The sequence below is a fragment of the Drosophila elegans genome, unplaced genomic scaffold (genome assembly GCF_018152505.1).
Source record: "Drosophila elegans isolate 14027-0461.03 unplaced genomic scaffold, ASM1815250v1 contig_149, whole genome shotgun sequence".
Taxonomy (NCBI): domain Eukaryota; kingdom Metazoa; phylum Arthropoda; class Insecta; order Diptera; family Drosophilidae; genus Drosophila; species Drosophila elegans.
The window spans coordinates 6,795,972-6,809,702 of NW_024545513.1; the positions used below are offsets into that span (position 1 = coordinate 6,795,972).

The 13,731-nt window shown below is 38.3% G+C and overlaps 1 protein-coding gene across 14 annotated transcripts in view; it reads right to left on the bottom strand.

Annotated features, from left to right (window-relative positions):
- The window catches only part of LOC108142282 (potassium voltage-gated channel protein Shaker), a 143,807-nt gene that overhangs the window by 13,053 nt on the left and 117,023 nt on the right, over positions 1 to 13,731 (bottom strand). For 10 of the 14 annotated variants that reach the window (XM_017266020.2, XM_017266022.2, XM_041708005.1 and 7 more), the window contains 9 exons: positions 10,643 to 10,766; positions 10,402 to 10,570; positions 10,075 to 10,171; positions 8,755 to 8,950; positions 8,537 to 8,658; positions 7,948 to 8,101; positions 7,274 to 7,445; positions 2,653 to 2,782; positions 231 to 421 (listed from right to left, as the gene is read on the bottom strand). In XM_017266020.2, coding sequence (XP_017121509.1) covers positions 231 to 421; positions 2,653 to 2,782; positions 7,274 to 7,445; positions 7,948 to 8,101; positions 8,537 to 8,658; positions 8,755 to 8,950; positions 10,075 to 10,171; positions 10,402 to 10,570; positions 10,643 to 10,766 — 1,355 coding nt within the window. Of the gene's footprint in view, positions 1 to 230; positions 422 to 2,652; positions 2,783 to 3,977; positions 4,108 to 7,273; positions 7,446 to 7,947; positions 8,102 to 8,536; positions 8,659 to 8,754; positions 8,951 to 10,074; positions 10,172 to 10,401; positions 10,571 to 10,642; positions 10,767 to 13,731 lie in introns of those variants that run through there. The other 4 variants (XM_017266028.2, XM_017266014.2, XM_017266015.2 and 1 more) reach the window with 4 other exon arrangements.

A 13,731-nucleotide genomic window follows, 5' to 3' on the forward strand; every position in this document is an offset into this window, starting at 1 on the left:
GGTTTGGTTTGGTTTTGGTGGTTCTGTCGTAGGCAGTAAGTTGGTTGGTATTCTGGTTAGGTTTGTTGGGGGTTTTGGGGTGGGGTAAATGCGAATCGAGTACGGAGTGGGGGAGGGAGGGGTTTGAGCTCACTCAAGGCCACAGCAGATACACGAAGATCCGGGGGCACAGAGCGATGGGGACAAAGAGACAGGGGGGGTTGGGAGTGCACACACAGTGTTGAACTTACCTAATGTACCTGGCAAATATGGACAACTAGTAACGTGATTAAAGTTCTGGCTCTGCATCTCCTCCTGATCCGTTTCACGGTGATAGAAGTAGTTGAAATTGCTGACGATGACCGGCACCGGCAGTGCGATGGTCAGCACGCCAGCAATGGCACACAGTGATCCCACAATCTTGCCCCAAACGCCGACGGGTCTGTACCATCAATCAATCATCATTCAATCATTCAATCAATCAATCAATCAGTTTTAGATAATCAATTTTTCAATTCAATTTCGAATTCGATTTCAATCGATAGTCGTGATCGTGTGTCAAACGATACAACGATACAATGCAATTTTTGATTGGCAATCATTTGCACATACAAATTTTTTCCGGGCGTTTAAGGGTTGCATTTTATTATTTTGATTTTTATTATTTTTTTATGATAATAAATAAGTGCAATTTTGTTGTTGTTTTTTTTTTTGGGATATTTGTTTTTGGTTTTTGATTAACAATTGATGTATATTTTATTTGAATTGAGAATTTTGGAGTTGGTTGGTTGTTTTTTTTTTTTTTTTAATTGATTTTTGGTATTTGTTTGTTTGGATGGAAGCGAGCGATGTTAACGAACGAACGATATAAATAAAATGAAAATACAAATACATATATAAGAAATGTAAAGTAAAACTCTCGTTTTGTTCTTAGTATTTCTTTTGCGTTGGTTTTTTTTTATCTTATATACTGTATGCATTGGCAAAATTATACGGCATTACGCATTGTATAGATACAGATACAGGTAGATATCGATAGGTGTACGCTTATATAAGTATATTTATAGAGAGGAGGGCTTGAGTAGGCATTAGTCTAGCAGAGAACGTTCAAATCAAATCAAAGTGGCGCAAAGAGTACGAAAGTCGAAAGAAGAAGAAGGCACAACACTTAGAACAACGGGTGGGTGGATAAGCGTATATCTGGGTATAATCTGTTGTTTTTTTTTTTGTCTTCTGTATTTTTTTTTTTTTTTTGTTGGCAGTTTCTGAGGCGGCTTGTTTGTGTGCAGATATATACAGATATAATTATTGCATAAGTGCGAGCGACTGGCTCAGGTGTTTGCGTGTGTGTGTGTGTGTGTGTGTGTGGCAGGTGAAGGGGGGTTGATGCATGTGTGTGAGTGTGGTGAAAACTTTTTCTTCCTCCAGTTAAAAAATGGGGAAAAAGGAGTGGATCGTTGAGGGGGTAGGTTCTGGTATCATAGGCAATTGGATTCGGCAGGCGGCTTGGTTTTGCTGCTCATTAGGCGGCTGTAGCTAAACTTTTTTGTCGCAGTGTGCGTGTTTGAATGAGGGCGAGTGGGGGAGTGAGTGTGTCGTGTAAGTGTGTTTATCGGGCACATGCAGCATGCTTCTCTTCGTCTTCGTTCCCTCCAACCATTATGTTTTTTTTTGTTTTTCTTCTCCAGCTTTTTTTTGTTCGTTGTGGATGTGTTTTAGGGGGGTTAAACTCGATAAGCTGTTTAGCCAGCAAATGAAGTTATCGTTATCGCTCGGTGGGCGTGGTTTCATCTTTGTTTGTGTTTGTGTGTGTGTGTATATAGTTTGTGAGTTAGATGATGGCGGTTATGGGTGGCACTGCACTGTGGAGATACAGTGCCCGCTATGAGTATTACATCGAACTGATGACGACTTGTTTCGGTAGCTTTCGAGATTATTTCGGTATCTTTTGTGAACTAAACAACGACACAACGTTACATAGGTAATTTGCGATAAGAAAATCATAAGCAAAATACATAAACTTGGCGCAAAGTATAAAACAGCTAAAAAGAGAAGGTGAGAATGCAATGAGATGGCAACGAAACACGCGAGAGAGCGAGATGGAGGGTGAACGAGTGCGAGCGAGAAAGAAAAAGTGATGCCAACTGAAAACCGTTTAACGATACAAAACGAAACACAATGGAACACAAGATATAGAACGAAGACAAAGATAAATACAAATACGAAGACAAAGACAAATACAAATAGAAGTCGTTATAGACAAATACGAATACAAACAAACAGCTCAGCGAGTAAGAGAAAGTAAGAGACAACAACTTTAAAGTTTGGTTTTGCATATTATAAATCGGGAGATACGAAACTCAAAAGGGTTAACAAGAAGTACGGTTAGTTTTGGATACGTTTCGATATATAGCTTTAGTTTGGTTAGCGTTGTTGGGGCGGGCTTTTAATAATCACACATAACGCAATCAACGAAACAGTTGGAAATGAAAATTAGAACAGAATACAGAGGTGGAACGGAGAAGGAATGGAGCGCCCAGAATGGAGGCGCTCCCAAGAGGCGGGAACGAAACGAAAACAAAAACGGAACGATATTGGAAACGAAACGTTAAATCAAAACTGGAGTTTTCGTAAACGTAATCATAAAAGTTAGAATTGTATAGATTTGCATACGTCATGTCACCATATCCAACGGTGGTCATGGTAACGACCGCCCACCAAAATGCATCGGGTATGGACTTGAAGAAGGAATTTTCGCTTCCAGCTTCCGCAAAATAAACCGCCGATGAGAAGAGTACGACGCCTAAAAAATTGATGGGAGAAACATTGCTTTGCATTGGTATTATATTCTTTTATGTTTTTTTTGTTGTATATTTTTTGTATTTTTTTTTTTTTATTTATTTTTTCAAAATGAACATTTAACCAAAGAGTGTTTTTGAAAGTAAGTCTTATATGTCTGGATGCGTCGGAAGCTCGTCAAGGTGGTGTACGTATGTGATGTTGGGGTATTTTGTGTTGCAAAAATACATTTGGCAACCCTGGCACGGCTTCTTTTTCTGTTTCAGTGTTTTTGTTTTCGGTTCAACTTAAAAGAGTTCTAATATATTCACGTGTGTTTCGGATCGACTTCACCACAATCCGGCGGCATTCCCAAGCAGAAAATCAAGGCTTACCTAGGTGGCTTTTTATTGTTCTAAAGTAATTGGGTAGGTCAGAAAAGCAATGATAGTAACTCGGTTTCTGGTGAGCCTCCCGCTGTTGGTACTGCTATGGGGCCAAGAAATATGGTGATATTTTTTTGCGGATGGAACAAACGGCGATAGTGAACCACATAACAAATGTCTTGAAAACGAAATCAGACTCCATTCCTTATTTAGGGGCTAGTGGGATGCGGAGTGGGGGGATGTTGGTACATACTGAGGACGAACATAACGTTAAACAGATGGAAAACAGAAAAAAGAATGTGGGATTGACAGCGGCGCGAAACGTTTAACTAATCATGCCACAAAAGAAACAGGTAAGGAATAAGAATGAACGGAAATGAAAATAAGACAAAAAACACAGGGGAAGGGAATGGGGGTCTAGGACCATAAAAGCGAGCGAACCACAACATCTATAGTATGTTAACATTGTTCAATTTACAGAGACCTCTTTTTGGACACAGCTGTACAAAAGGCACAGTCTGGGAACGAAACCCATGGGAATGGAACACTCATTATTTTTTTGTTTTATATACATTAACATTAGGAGAGTGACGAAAGCAAAACATCAATGATACACATAAAGCTTCAGAAAGACATTAGGCTGAGTTATGGGAGGACTGTACAACACTCAGTTACAAACACTCAGACAAAATAGAGACAGAATGAAACAGACATAGAGAGAGTTAGAGAGAGACAGAGAGAGAGAGAGAAGTGTAGATATAGAAGGCGGGATCGAGAGTAGTTAGTGCCGGGACCACACCAGTGGTAGTTTTGGAGCTAAAACGTGGGCTGTACCTCATATCACCATATCCCACCGTCGTCATGGTCACTACAGCCCACCAGAAGCCGTCCGGTATCGACTTAAAAAAGGAACTGTCGCTGCCAGCCTCCGCGAAATAAACCGCCGACGAGAACAGGACCACGCCTGAATCACGATCCAATCGGATCGTTTAAATAGAGATCAATCGTTATTAAATGTGCAATCAATTATTATTTTCTGCTTGGGAATCGGTTGGGGGTTGGTCTGGGCTCTGGGGTTTTGGTTTTGGTTTTTGGTTTTGGTTCTTTGGGTCGCAAGGGCTGTGATATCTGAATCCCGTCAGATTTTAAGGTGGACTGCTAACCCCTTTTATTAGTTCGTTAAAACAACTACAAGATATACATAAGACTGTGATTATGAGTTAGTAAATGCTTTGGGGTTTCTTTCTCTTAGAATTCGGTGCACGATAAAGAAAACTATATATATGTAATTTAAAAATGTTTTAAGAATATTCTTCGTTGGACATGTATGTATAAGTAGTTGGAATGTGTGTGTGTGTGTGTGTGGGAGTTTATCAGTTTGAGTGTCACACAAAAAGTTAGCAAAATATTACAAAGGCGATAACAAAAATTGACATGTGCCTCGGCAGGAACCGAAGTTAGAGTGCGAAGTGCAGAGATGCATTTTCGTTGCCTACATCTCTGCGCTTTCACAAGTGTGGGTGTGTAAGAGAAAGAAAGATATATATATATAGAGAGATAGATAGAATGTGTGTGAGTGTCTGTGTGTGTGTTAGTAAGTTAGTAAGGCTACTTGATCGGTGGAATCTAGCTATACAGAAGATTATTTTTTTTATAGAGAGTATTATTATTATTTTTGTTTGTTTGTTTGATTAGAGTTAAACATGAAACTAGCTAAGTTCTTTGTACAATACAATATACATACGTTATCGGTTCATAAGTAGTAGTAGGTAAGTAGTCATATCAATAGATTTCTATACATATATATCAATATATCGATATGATAGATCTACACTACGGCAAGACAAATGATACGGTAACGAAAACGAAATGAATCGAAACAACCATCGAATGCCTATTGGAAATATCAATATACTATACATGTATATATCAGTTATATATTGCAGTAGCTAGTTTTTTCTTTATAGATCATCAGCTGTCCCTCGGAACTTTGCAATGTTATTTAATGCTAAAGAACAAGTATCTAACATTTTGTAACGAAACGGAATGGAATGTATGGAATGAAACACAACAGACACAGAACTCAACGTAACTGATATATACAAAATATATTTAGTTTTGGATATGCAGATAATTGAGAGTATTTAAGGAACGATATATTGATATAGATGTGTTTATGTTCATGTCGGTTTAGATATGGTACACTATAGATTATACATATGATATACTTAGGTATGGTTAGTTTAATACGTTAATTGGTCAACGGATACAACAACAAACTATAAGCTAGAAATTACCAACTAGAAATTAGAAACTAGAAGCTAAAAACTATATAACTAAAAGCAAAATTCAAACCACGGCACAATCTGTGGACATGGACATCGAAACGACAACGTTGATGATGAGTACGGTATACGGATTATTGAATACGGATTACTGATTACGGTTTACGAACAACTTGAATGTGGTAGAACATGAACAACAATACAAAATATATATAATTTATTTGATACAGATGGTATAATTTATTATCGCTTGATCTTTCTGTATGTATAAGGTTGTAGCATATATCGATCACCATTTCTAGTTGCTATTTATGTGATTTTTGGTTGGACAATTTAAATGCCAAGAAGATTGCCAATTTTAAGGCATATTTAACGCAGTTTGGGCATATCAAAAATGGTATTAGTTGTTTTGGGATCAGGAAGGAAAGGGCAGGAAAGGAAAAGATTCGGGTTACAAGACACAGATATAAAGATTATAGAGTTGTAAAAATAAGTAAGATCTGCGCACAAATTGCTTGACGACCTTAAAATTGCCAACGACTTGAACGCGGCATTTTGGAGAATCCCGAAACGATGCGATGCTAAGAACACTCGATCATTTTCGCCTCCCTGGTCTGCCGTTTGCACTTTGTCAGAGTATATCAGGAGTAATAGACTAAAATTCGAGTACATTGTGAGACTTTCCAGCTGGTTTTTCAAAAAGCTAGCCAAAACCAAACTCAAATTTAAATTGATATTCTTAATACAAAACGCAAATGAAGAAAACTCAACGAACATATCCAAAGTGAATGATACTTATAGAGCTTTTTTTTAGTTCGGGAGATCAGGAGATCAGGGGATCGCTAACGTACCGCTGCTCCATTGGGCGATAGTTCGTACCTACTTAGCGCTAGGATTAGACGACACTAAATAAGTAAAAGATACGTAATGGGTGAGTTTTACGAGTACACCTAGATAATACGGATACACGCTCTAAGGGCCTCCTTCTAGTTTATTTATTTAGCTTGTATGTGGGCATTTGGTGTGTGAAGTGTGTGTGGATGTGTATGGTTGTAACTATATAGTATGACTAGTTTACGTTACTTTAGTTAACTTTAGTTTAGCTTGATGTTTTAGGTCTAATCTGTATTGGAGCGGTTCCTTTTTTCAGGTGGTTTTGAGTTGAGTTGTTGGGACGTTGGGACGACGGGACAAGGGGATGTCTGCAGATACACTATATCTTAATGTTGGATACTTGATCTATGCAAGTACTGGGAGCTCTCGTGTTTGGTATACCTTAGTCTTAAGTCTGGGCTTTTTGGCTTTCGCCGAGTTTTGTGAGGCAAATCAAATCGGAAATGATAAGTTCTTAAAAAGCATAACACTTTTCTGTTTTTATTTGTTTTGTTTATTTGTGGCTTGGTTGGCTGTTGTTGTCTGTGGCGCAATGAAATATTTGGCAGGTTCGGTTTTTTTTTTTATTTGTTTAGAGTGTTTTGGGGTTCGTGATGAGCGTTAACATAAATGTGCTGGCTTGAGACAGACGTAAGCATAGATATATATATTTAATATGTATCTTTTGTGGTTGTTTTAATTCGCGATCGATATCGCGGGTTCTCGTATCGATATAGTTATAGTAAGTACGTGTGTATCGGGACATTGAGACAGAGAGAAGTAGTATTAGAAATAGAGCTTTTGGGTGCAGGGTAGCAGGGGTGAAAAGTCTGTCTGGATGGTCGCAGTCGTTTTGCAGTATTTCTCTTTTGTTTTTGTTGTTTGAATAAAACTTGTATTTAAATCGATAAGTAAATGTGGTAGGTTTTTTTTTGTTATTTTTTTTTATTTTTTTGACTGTATTGAACTTACCTATAAATAAGAAAAATATAAGTAAACCTAATTCCCGCATTGAGGCTTTCAGAGTTCGTCCTAATATTTGTAAACCCTTCGAATGCCTAGATAACTTAAATATTCGAAATACTCGAACTAATCGTATCACTCGTAATATTGCCAAGGACATAGCCTGATTCGATGACTTGTCCTAAAAATTTTATCGAAATATATATATATATATATATTATAGGTGGTATGCATATATATATATGTATGTTGGTGTGTATCGTTTATATATATATGATGGATGTTCATTTACATAGCTCGATTGTATGTATATAGAGGTGAGTAAGCAGATGTTGGTTTGTGTTAGTATCGGTAATATCGGTAATATACAACAATGAACATAACCTGGTCATAAGTTATCGATAAACTGGGATTTGGAGTGGGGATGTGGAATGATCAGTGGTTTGATTATCGATTGAGGTTGGAACAAATGAAAAGTTTTGACTGAAAGTTGTGTTTGTTTTTTTTGGGTTTGGGGCGGGCAGGCAACCCCTTATTCATGTCAGGCAACTCATAAATGATGATGGCAACACTTATTACTTAAATCGGTTCAACTGTATATGCATGTGAGTGTGTGTGGTCGTGTGTGAGTGGTTAATATCGATATATGTGTAGTTGGCATTGGGCAAACAGAAATCTCATACCTGTGGACTGACTGGCGCTTTTGGAAGATTTAACGTATCCTCCTCTTCGGCAACGACAGTCGCTAGTGTTATAAAGTACGGAATGATGGCGATTATGTCGATAACATTCATGACATCCCTGCAGAAATTTAATTTGTTCGGACATGCGAGGAACCTGAACACACACAAAATCGATACAACGACCAGCGATTGGTTTGGTTTAAAGATTCACACAGACAGCGCGATAGAGAAACCGAGAGCGAGAGAGAAAAATATAGATGTAAGAGAGAGAAAGAAGATTTCAGATTGAAACAGTTGAATTAAACCATGAGTGTCGAACAAAAGCAAAGCAACAGACAGAGAAATATATACGAGTATATATATATATATATTTATATATATATATAAATAAATGAAATCAAATCAAATCAAAGACAAAACAGGAGAGAACGGAAAATCAATCAATGTTTACTCAATTAGAAACAGAGTTATAGATGGATAGAGAGATATTGTATTCGAGTTCAATTTCAAACTAATATTTCTCTTTCGTTCGCTTAGCTTATAACTAGGTGTACGCATTAATAGTTTAGAGTGGAAGTGAGCGGCCTACCTGACAGTTAGTTCAAATGTAAACCAAATAATACATAACGTTTCTATAAGGAAGAAAGGATCTGTGATGTCAGGCACCTCGTCTTCCTCGATTTTTGTGCCATTTGTTGTTGTATTGAACACCTGTAAATTTTTAAAGAAGGAGAACGAAAACGAGAAAGAGAGAGAGAGAGAGAGAGATGTATCCCTTGGAGGTCCTTCGGTTGGATTCGTACGCACCTTGTAATGCTTAAATTCGGGTAATGTTTCTAGACAAAATATAACAATTGATAGCAATATAACAAAAACACTAATTATGGCTACAACTCTGGCGGCTTGCGAACTTTCTGGATACTCGAAGAGCAGCCAGACTTTTCTCTGCTTCTCATTATCCGGTAATGGTCTTTCTTCCTCTTTAATAAAGCCTTCATCCTCTCTGCAAATAGAGCAATGATTGATGGTCTCTTGTTAGTATTAGATATTCATAACAATTTCTCATTCCGTTTATAGTGTGTGGGGGTGTTTTTTTTTTTTGTTTTATTTTTTTATTTGGTGTGTGTGTAGGTCTGTGGGAGTGTGGCATTCTTTAAGTATTTTTCGTATTTTTTAGGCACAGATTTAATTTATTGGTTCGCAACTATAATCGGAAGCTGGCAAAAGGCTTTGATCGAAAGCTAAGCTAAACTTAAAATTGATATGGATTTAAAGCCGTTCAAGAAGCTTAGGTGTGTCTAGTTTTTGGCATTGGCATTGGCAATCAGCAAAGAGTTAATAAAGATTAAGTAGGCTGCATTCCGCCGGATCCTTGATCGTCCTTGCCTCGGTTGCACATCCGTTTTCCATCTCCGCTCCACGGGTCCGGCCACACTGCCCCCCGTGCCGTATCAACAAAATTTTAAGCTGGTGGTCAAGTGATTAACATTCACTTTCGCTTTTGACCTCGGTCCAGGGTCCAGTCCATCTATATCTGTGTTTTTTTTTCTTATTAAATTTGCTTCTACCTCGCCAAAGCTGGAGATGCATTAGTTTTAGGGGAAAAATTGCCAACAAACTATACATGTATTAGATTAAACTTAAAATTACAATTTCATGGTTTCGAGATATAAATATCCTATTAAACGTAATGTTATGGCTACAAAATACAAATTTATTTCACTATAATTTACAATTAAATTAATAGTTACAAGTACATTCGTTTTTGAAAAACAAAATAAGTTCCCCTTTGAACCACACGTCCAGCCAACGCAATGTGTAGGTATGTATGTTTGTATTCAAGTCAAGTCTAGATCTATTTCTATGTCTATGTGCGTGTGTCGGTCTGTTAGCCGTGTTGCATGCCTCATTACACTGATTCGATAGAAAATTTGCCGTGCTACCAATATAGAACAAACCGAACCAATTTGTTGTCCTGCATTTTTTATTTGATTTGTTTTAGTTTTTCTGTTTATTTTTGTCGGTTATGTTATTGTTTTGGACCTTGTTATCACTCTTTTTGTTTTGTTTTTTCTTTCTTTTGGTAAGGGAGTGGTGGAATTTCTAGAGGGCAACACGTGGGCTTACCTGAATTTATTAATTGCTTGATCACCTAATTCATAAAATTTTATTTCTTCACTAAATACGTCTAAAGGGACATTGACCGGTCTCCGTAGTCGGCCACCTGTGGATGAACGTGATGGTGATGAGTGTGTTTTTGGGGGTGGTGGTGGGTGTGAGTGGGTGGGTGAGTGGCGGTGTGTGAATAAAGTCAAGTATTCATTGTTTGTTGTTTCGGCGACGACGAGGATAAAGAGAAATAGAGAAACATTAGCCGGTGGTTACACATAAAATAAATTGTCGTTGGTTTTAGGTTCTGGTATATCGAATATCGAATATCGACTGAATGCTTACCACTCTGATAATAGTATAAAATCGCATCGAAGCTCGGTCGACTACGGTCAAAAAAATATTCATTTCTAAGCGGGTCAAAGTACCGTAATCTCCGAGCTGGATCCCCAAGCAGCGTGTCCGGGAATTGATTTAGCGTACGTAGTTGTGTCTCAAACCTTAATCCGCTTACCTATATGACATTGTAGCAATAGTAAGTGAAATTGTATATATTATGATGTTATTTTTCAACTTGGTGACTCACATTTATAACGACTCTTTCGCAGAAATCATGATCGTGAGGAATGGGTTCAAAGTGTTGCGGTCCGCCACCAAAGCCATGACCAGCCCCCCCTTCTTCGTCTTGACTGCTCAATTTGGGCAAAGACCTGTAAGAGAAGGCATCTGCAGTTAGTAAAACGAATCACTTATTACTTAAAATACTAACATTAATCTCTAGTATGTATTATTAAAACCTTAGTAAACATGAACTTAATCCAGGTAAATTGGGGAGCAGAAGCTCTCAGTTCATTATTTAGATACAATTTACTTAGGCTTATCGAATAAATAAATAAATTAAAATAAATTCCCATCTTAGTTCCAGTAAAAACTTAATCAATTCAATCAAGGCATGACGTTTAACTTTCAACTGAATATTTAAGGCAACCCAGACGGCAATTACTTAACCATTACTTATCCCACTGCCATCATATATACTATATGTGTTCATGTTTCGGCGTTCGAATTTCTTTCTTGGCAAGTGAAAGTCACATCTCCATTATTCAACGCCTTCGATCTTTAAGCTCTCCAGTGGCCTGGTCTTTAATTACTTTTCGGCTCGAATCAATTTCCAGATGCTCTGCCATTGAATATTCAATGGCCATGCATATTGCATGGCCGGCGGCAGTCGGGGATTTTCAGCCTCACTTTCTCGATTTCAAATTGCAATTCGCAATTGCGATGCCAACCATTTGAGGCTATAGAAACGACGCGGGGAGAAGGCATGCTATACCATACTACACTATACTATACTATACTGCTTCCTTTGGCTTAGGCCTCACTCAAATTAAATTCATTGCACTCCACAAGCATATATATATATGTATAGAGATATACAGATATATATATATATATATATGGACACCACGCCTATGCCGGCAATATACTTATGTTTACACTTGTAATTGAAATTGTATTACAATCGCATATAAAAAGGACCCAACGAGTCGGGCTCAACCACAGCAACACCATCATCATCATCATCATCGTCATCATTATCATCATCGAACCACCCAAAAAACACCCATTTGCTGGCAATGTGCCCAACATTTTCCGCCCTTATCGCTGATGTTGCTGACAATGTGCAATTGTTGCTGCTGTTGCAGTTGTTGCAGTCGCAATTGTTGCTGCCGCTGCTGGCAACTTTTTGGCGTTGCATGGCAGGTTGCCTGCTTTCTGGCGTCGTGCCGTGGCATTTAATTAAGCGTGTAAGTGCACTATCCCACCCTCGAAAGCCAGAAAACCAGAAAGCCAGAAAGCCTCGTCGTTCTCATCCCCATCATCATCCACCGCCCACATCAGTTATCCCCTCCACTCGACTGCAATAATGGCGATTGCCTGCTCGGACAAATTGTTTGCCGGCATAAATCTTTGCCGGCTGCAACTCTATCTTTTTGCGGCGGCCGCGGTACTTCTTCATATTTATGGTCGGACATGTGGTAAACATAATAATGGTTTTGAAAAAACATGATTAAATAAAGTAATTTATCGGTTTGACAGCCAACTTAACACATATTCGTGTCTCTTTGAAAGAGGTAACTACAAAACTTAAATTTATTTAATTATATAAATAACTACTTTGGCTTTTGGCCGACTACATTGTTACTAATAAGGGTTAGGCTTACTCAATCTTTTGGGTTTAGGTTTATGCTGGGTTTAGAGGATCATAGTGTATGTTTGCTTCATAAGCGCTTACTTAACCTATACTAAACCTATAATCAATAGTATGTGAGCCTAAATGAATATTTTGTTAGGTTTTATAGTTAGTCAATTATATTAGTTTTGTTTATGAATTCTAATATTTTTGACTCGTTATTGGAGTTATTAATGTTATATTTTAATGAACAAATATTTTCACATTGAAGAGAAGTATCCTCAAACTTGGAAAATCGATTGGCGATTGTAAAGCGAAGGCAGATCATATTTCATTTATTTTCATTGAGTGACCAGAGTTGCCAAAGTCAAGAAACTTCAATTTTAAGCGTATTTTTAAGTTTTTCAAATATTTTAATTTTGTTAGATATTTTTATAGTGCTTTTTCTAAAAAAAAAAATACCAACTGTTAACTGGCTTATGGATATTGTTCCGTAACGATAGACAGCTCATGACCTGTAAATGCAATCACAAATTGGCATATCGTTCGGTGTGACGTCAGCAGGTGTTGCAAGCCGCAAAAAGAAAGTATGGGAGGTGGAGGAGGAAAAGACCGGCACAGGTAAATTCGTACCGTGCTCCGAACTAAATGTCAACAAACAGTTTGGGTGCAGTAGAAGTGGCAGTGTAGGCCTGTTCTTTATTTATCTCCATCCATGTATAGTACATGGAAACAATTTTGTTGTTTATCTACTATATGTAAATGTCAGTCAGCAATTTATGCATACGTTTACGCTCGTCTCTCTTTCTCACACTCTCTCTGTCTCTCTATATCCATCTCACTCACACGGTGTTCGTCTCTGTTGCACTTGTGAGCATGTATATAGGTCAGCGGCACGGCCTGATGCGGTTGTGACGTCATTGTCGCCTCCTTTCTAGATGCCGCCAATGTCGATGAGTCGGTGCTCTGCTGCAGCGACCTATTTACAAGATACATATGTATCCACAAGTCGCAACGTGAGTAGATTCGATTCAAGTCGAGCGAAGTCAAGTTAGGTCGAATCGAGTCGAGTCAAGTCGAGTCAAGTCGAGTCTCACCCACTTCCGCATCGTTTTGTAGGTGGATTGCATAAGTCGAAAAGCTGAAACTGCAAATGCAAGTGCAAGTGCAACTGAAACTGAAAATGGAACTGAAACTACAACGGAAAAGGAAACGGAAACAGCAATGGCGATGAATGAAGTTCAATGCAAGGCCGAAAATCGAAGCGCATTTTCGTCCTGGGGATCGTATGTGCGAGTGTCCTGGTATCTGACATGTGCACAGTGAGTGTGTGCCTTTCGCTTTGTCCGGTCAAGGCGACGTCAGCCTCAGTCCTTAGACCTCCCAAGACCTCCCTAGACCCAAGACTCAACCCCCACCCCTCCACTGCTTTTTTTTCGGACTATTTTTAGCTGCGTCAACAACGGCATGCTGAAATTTAT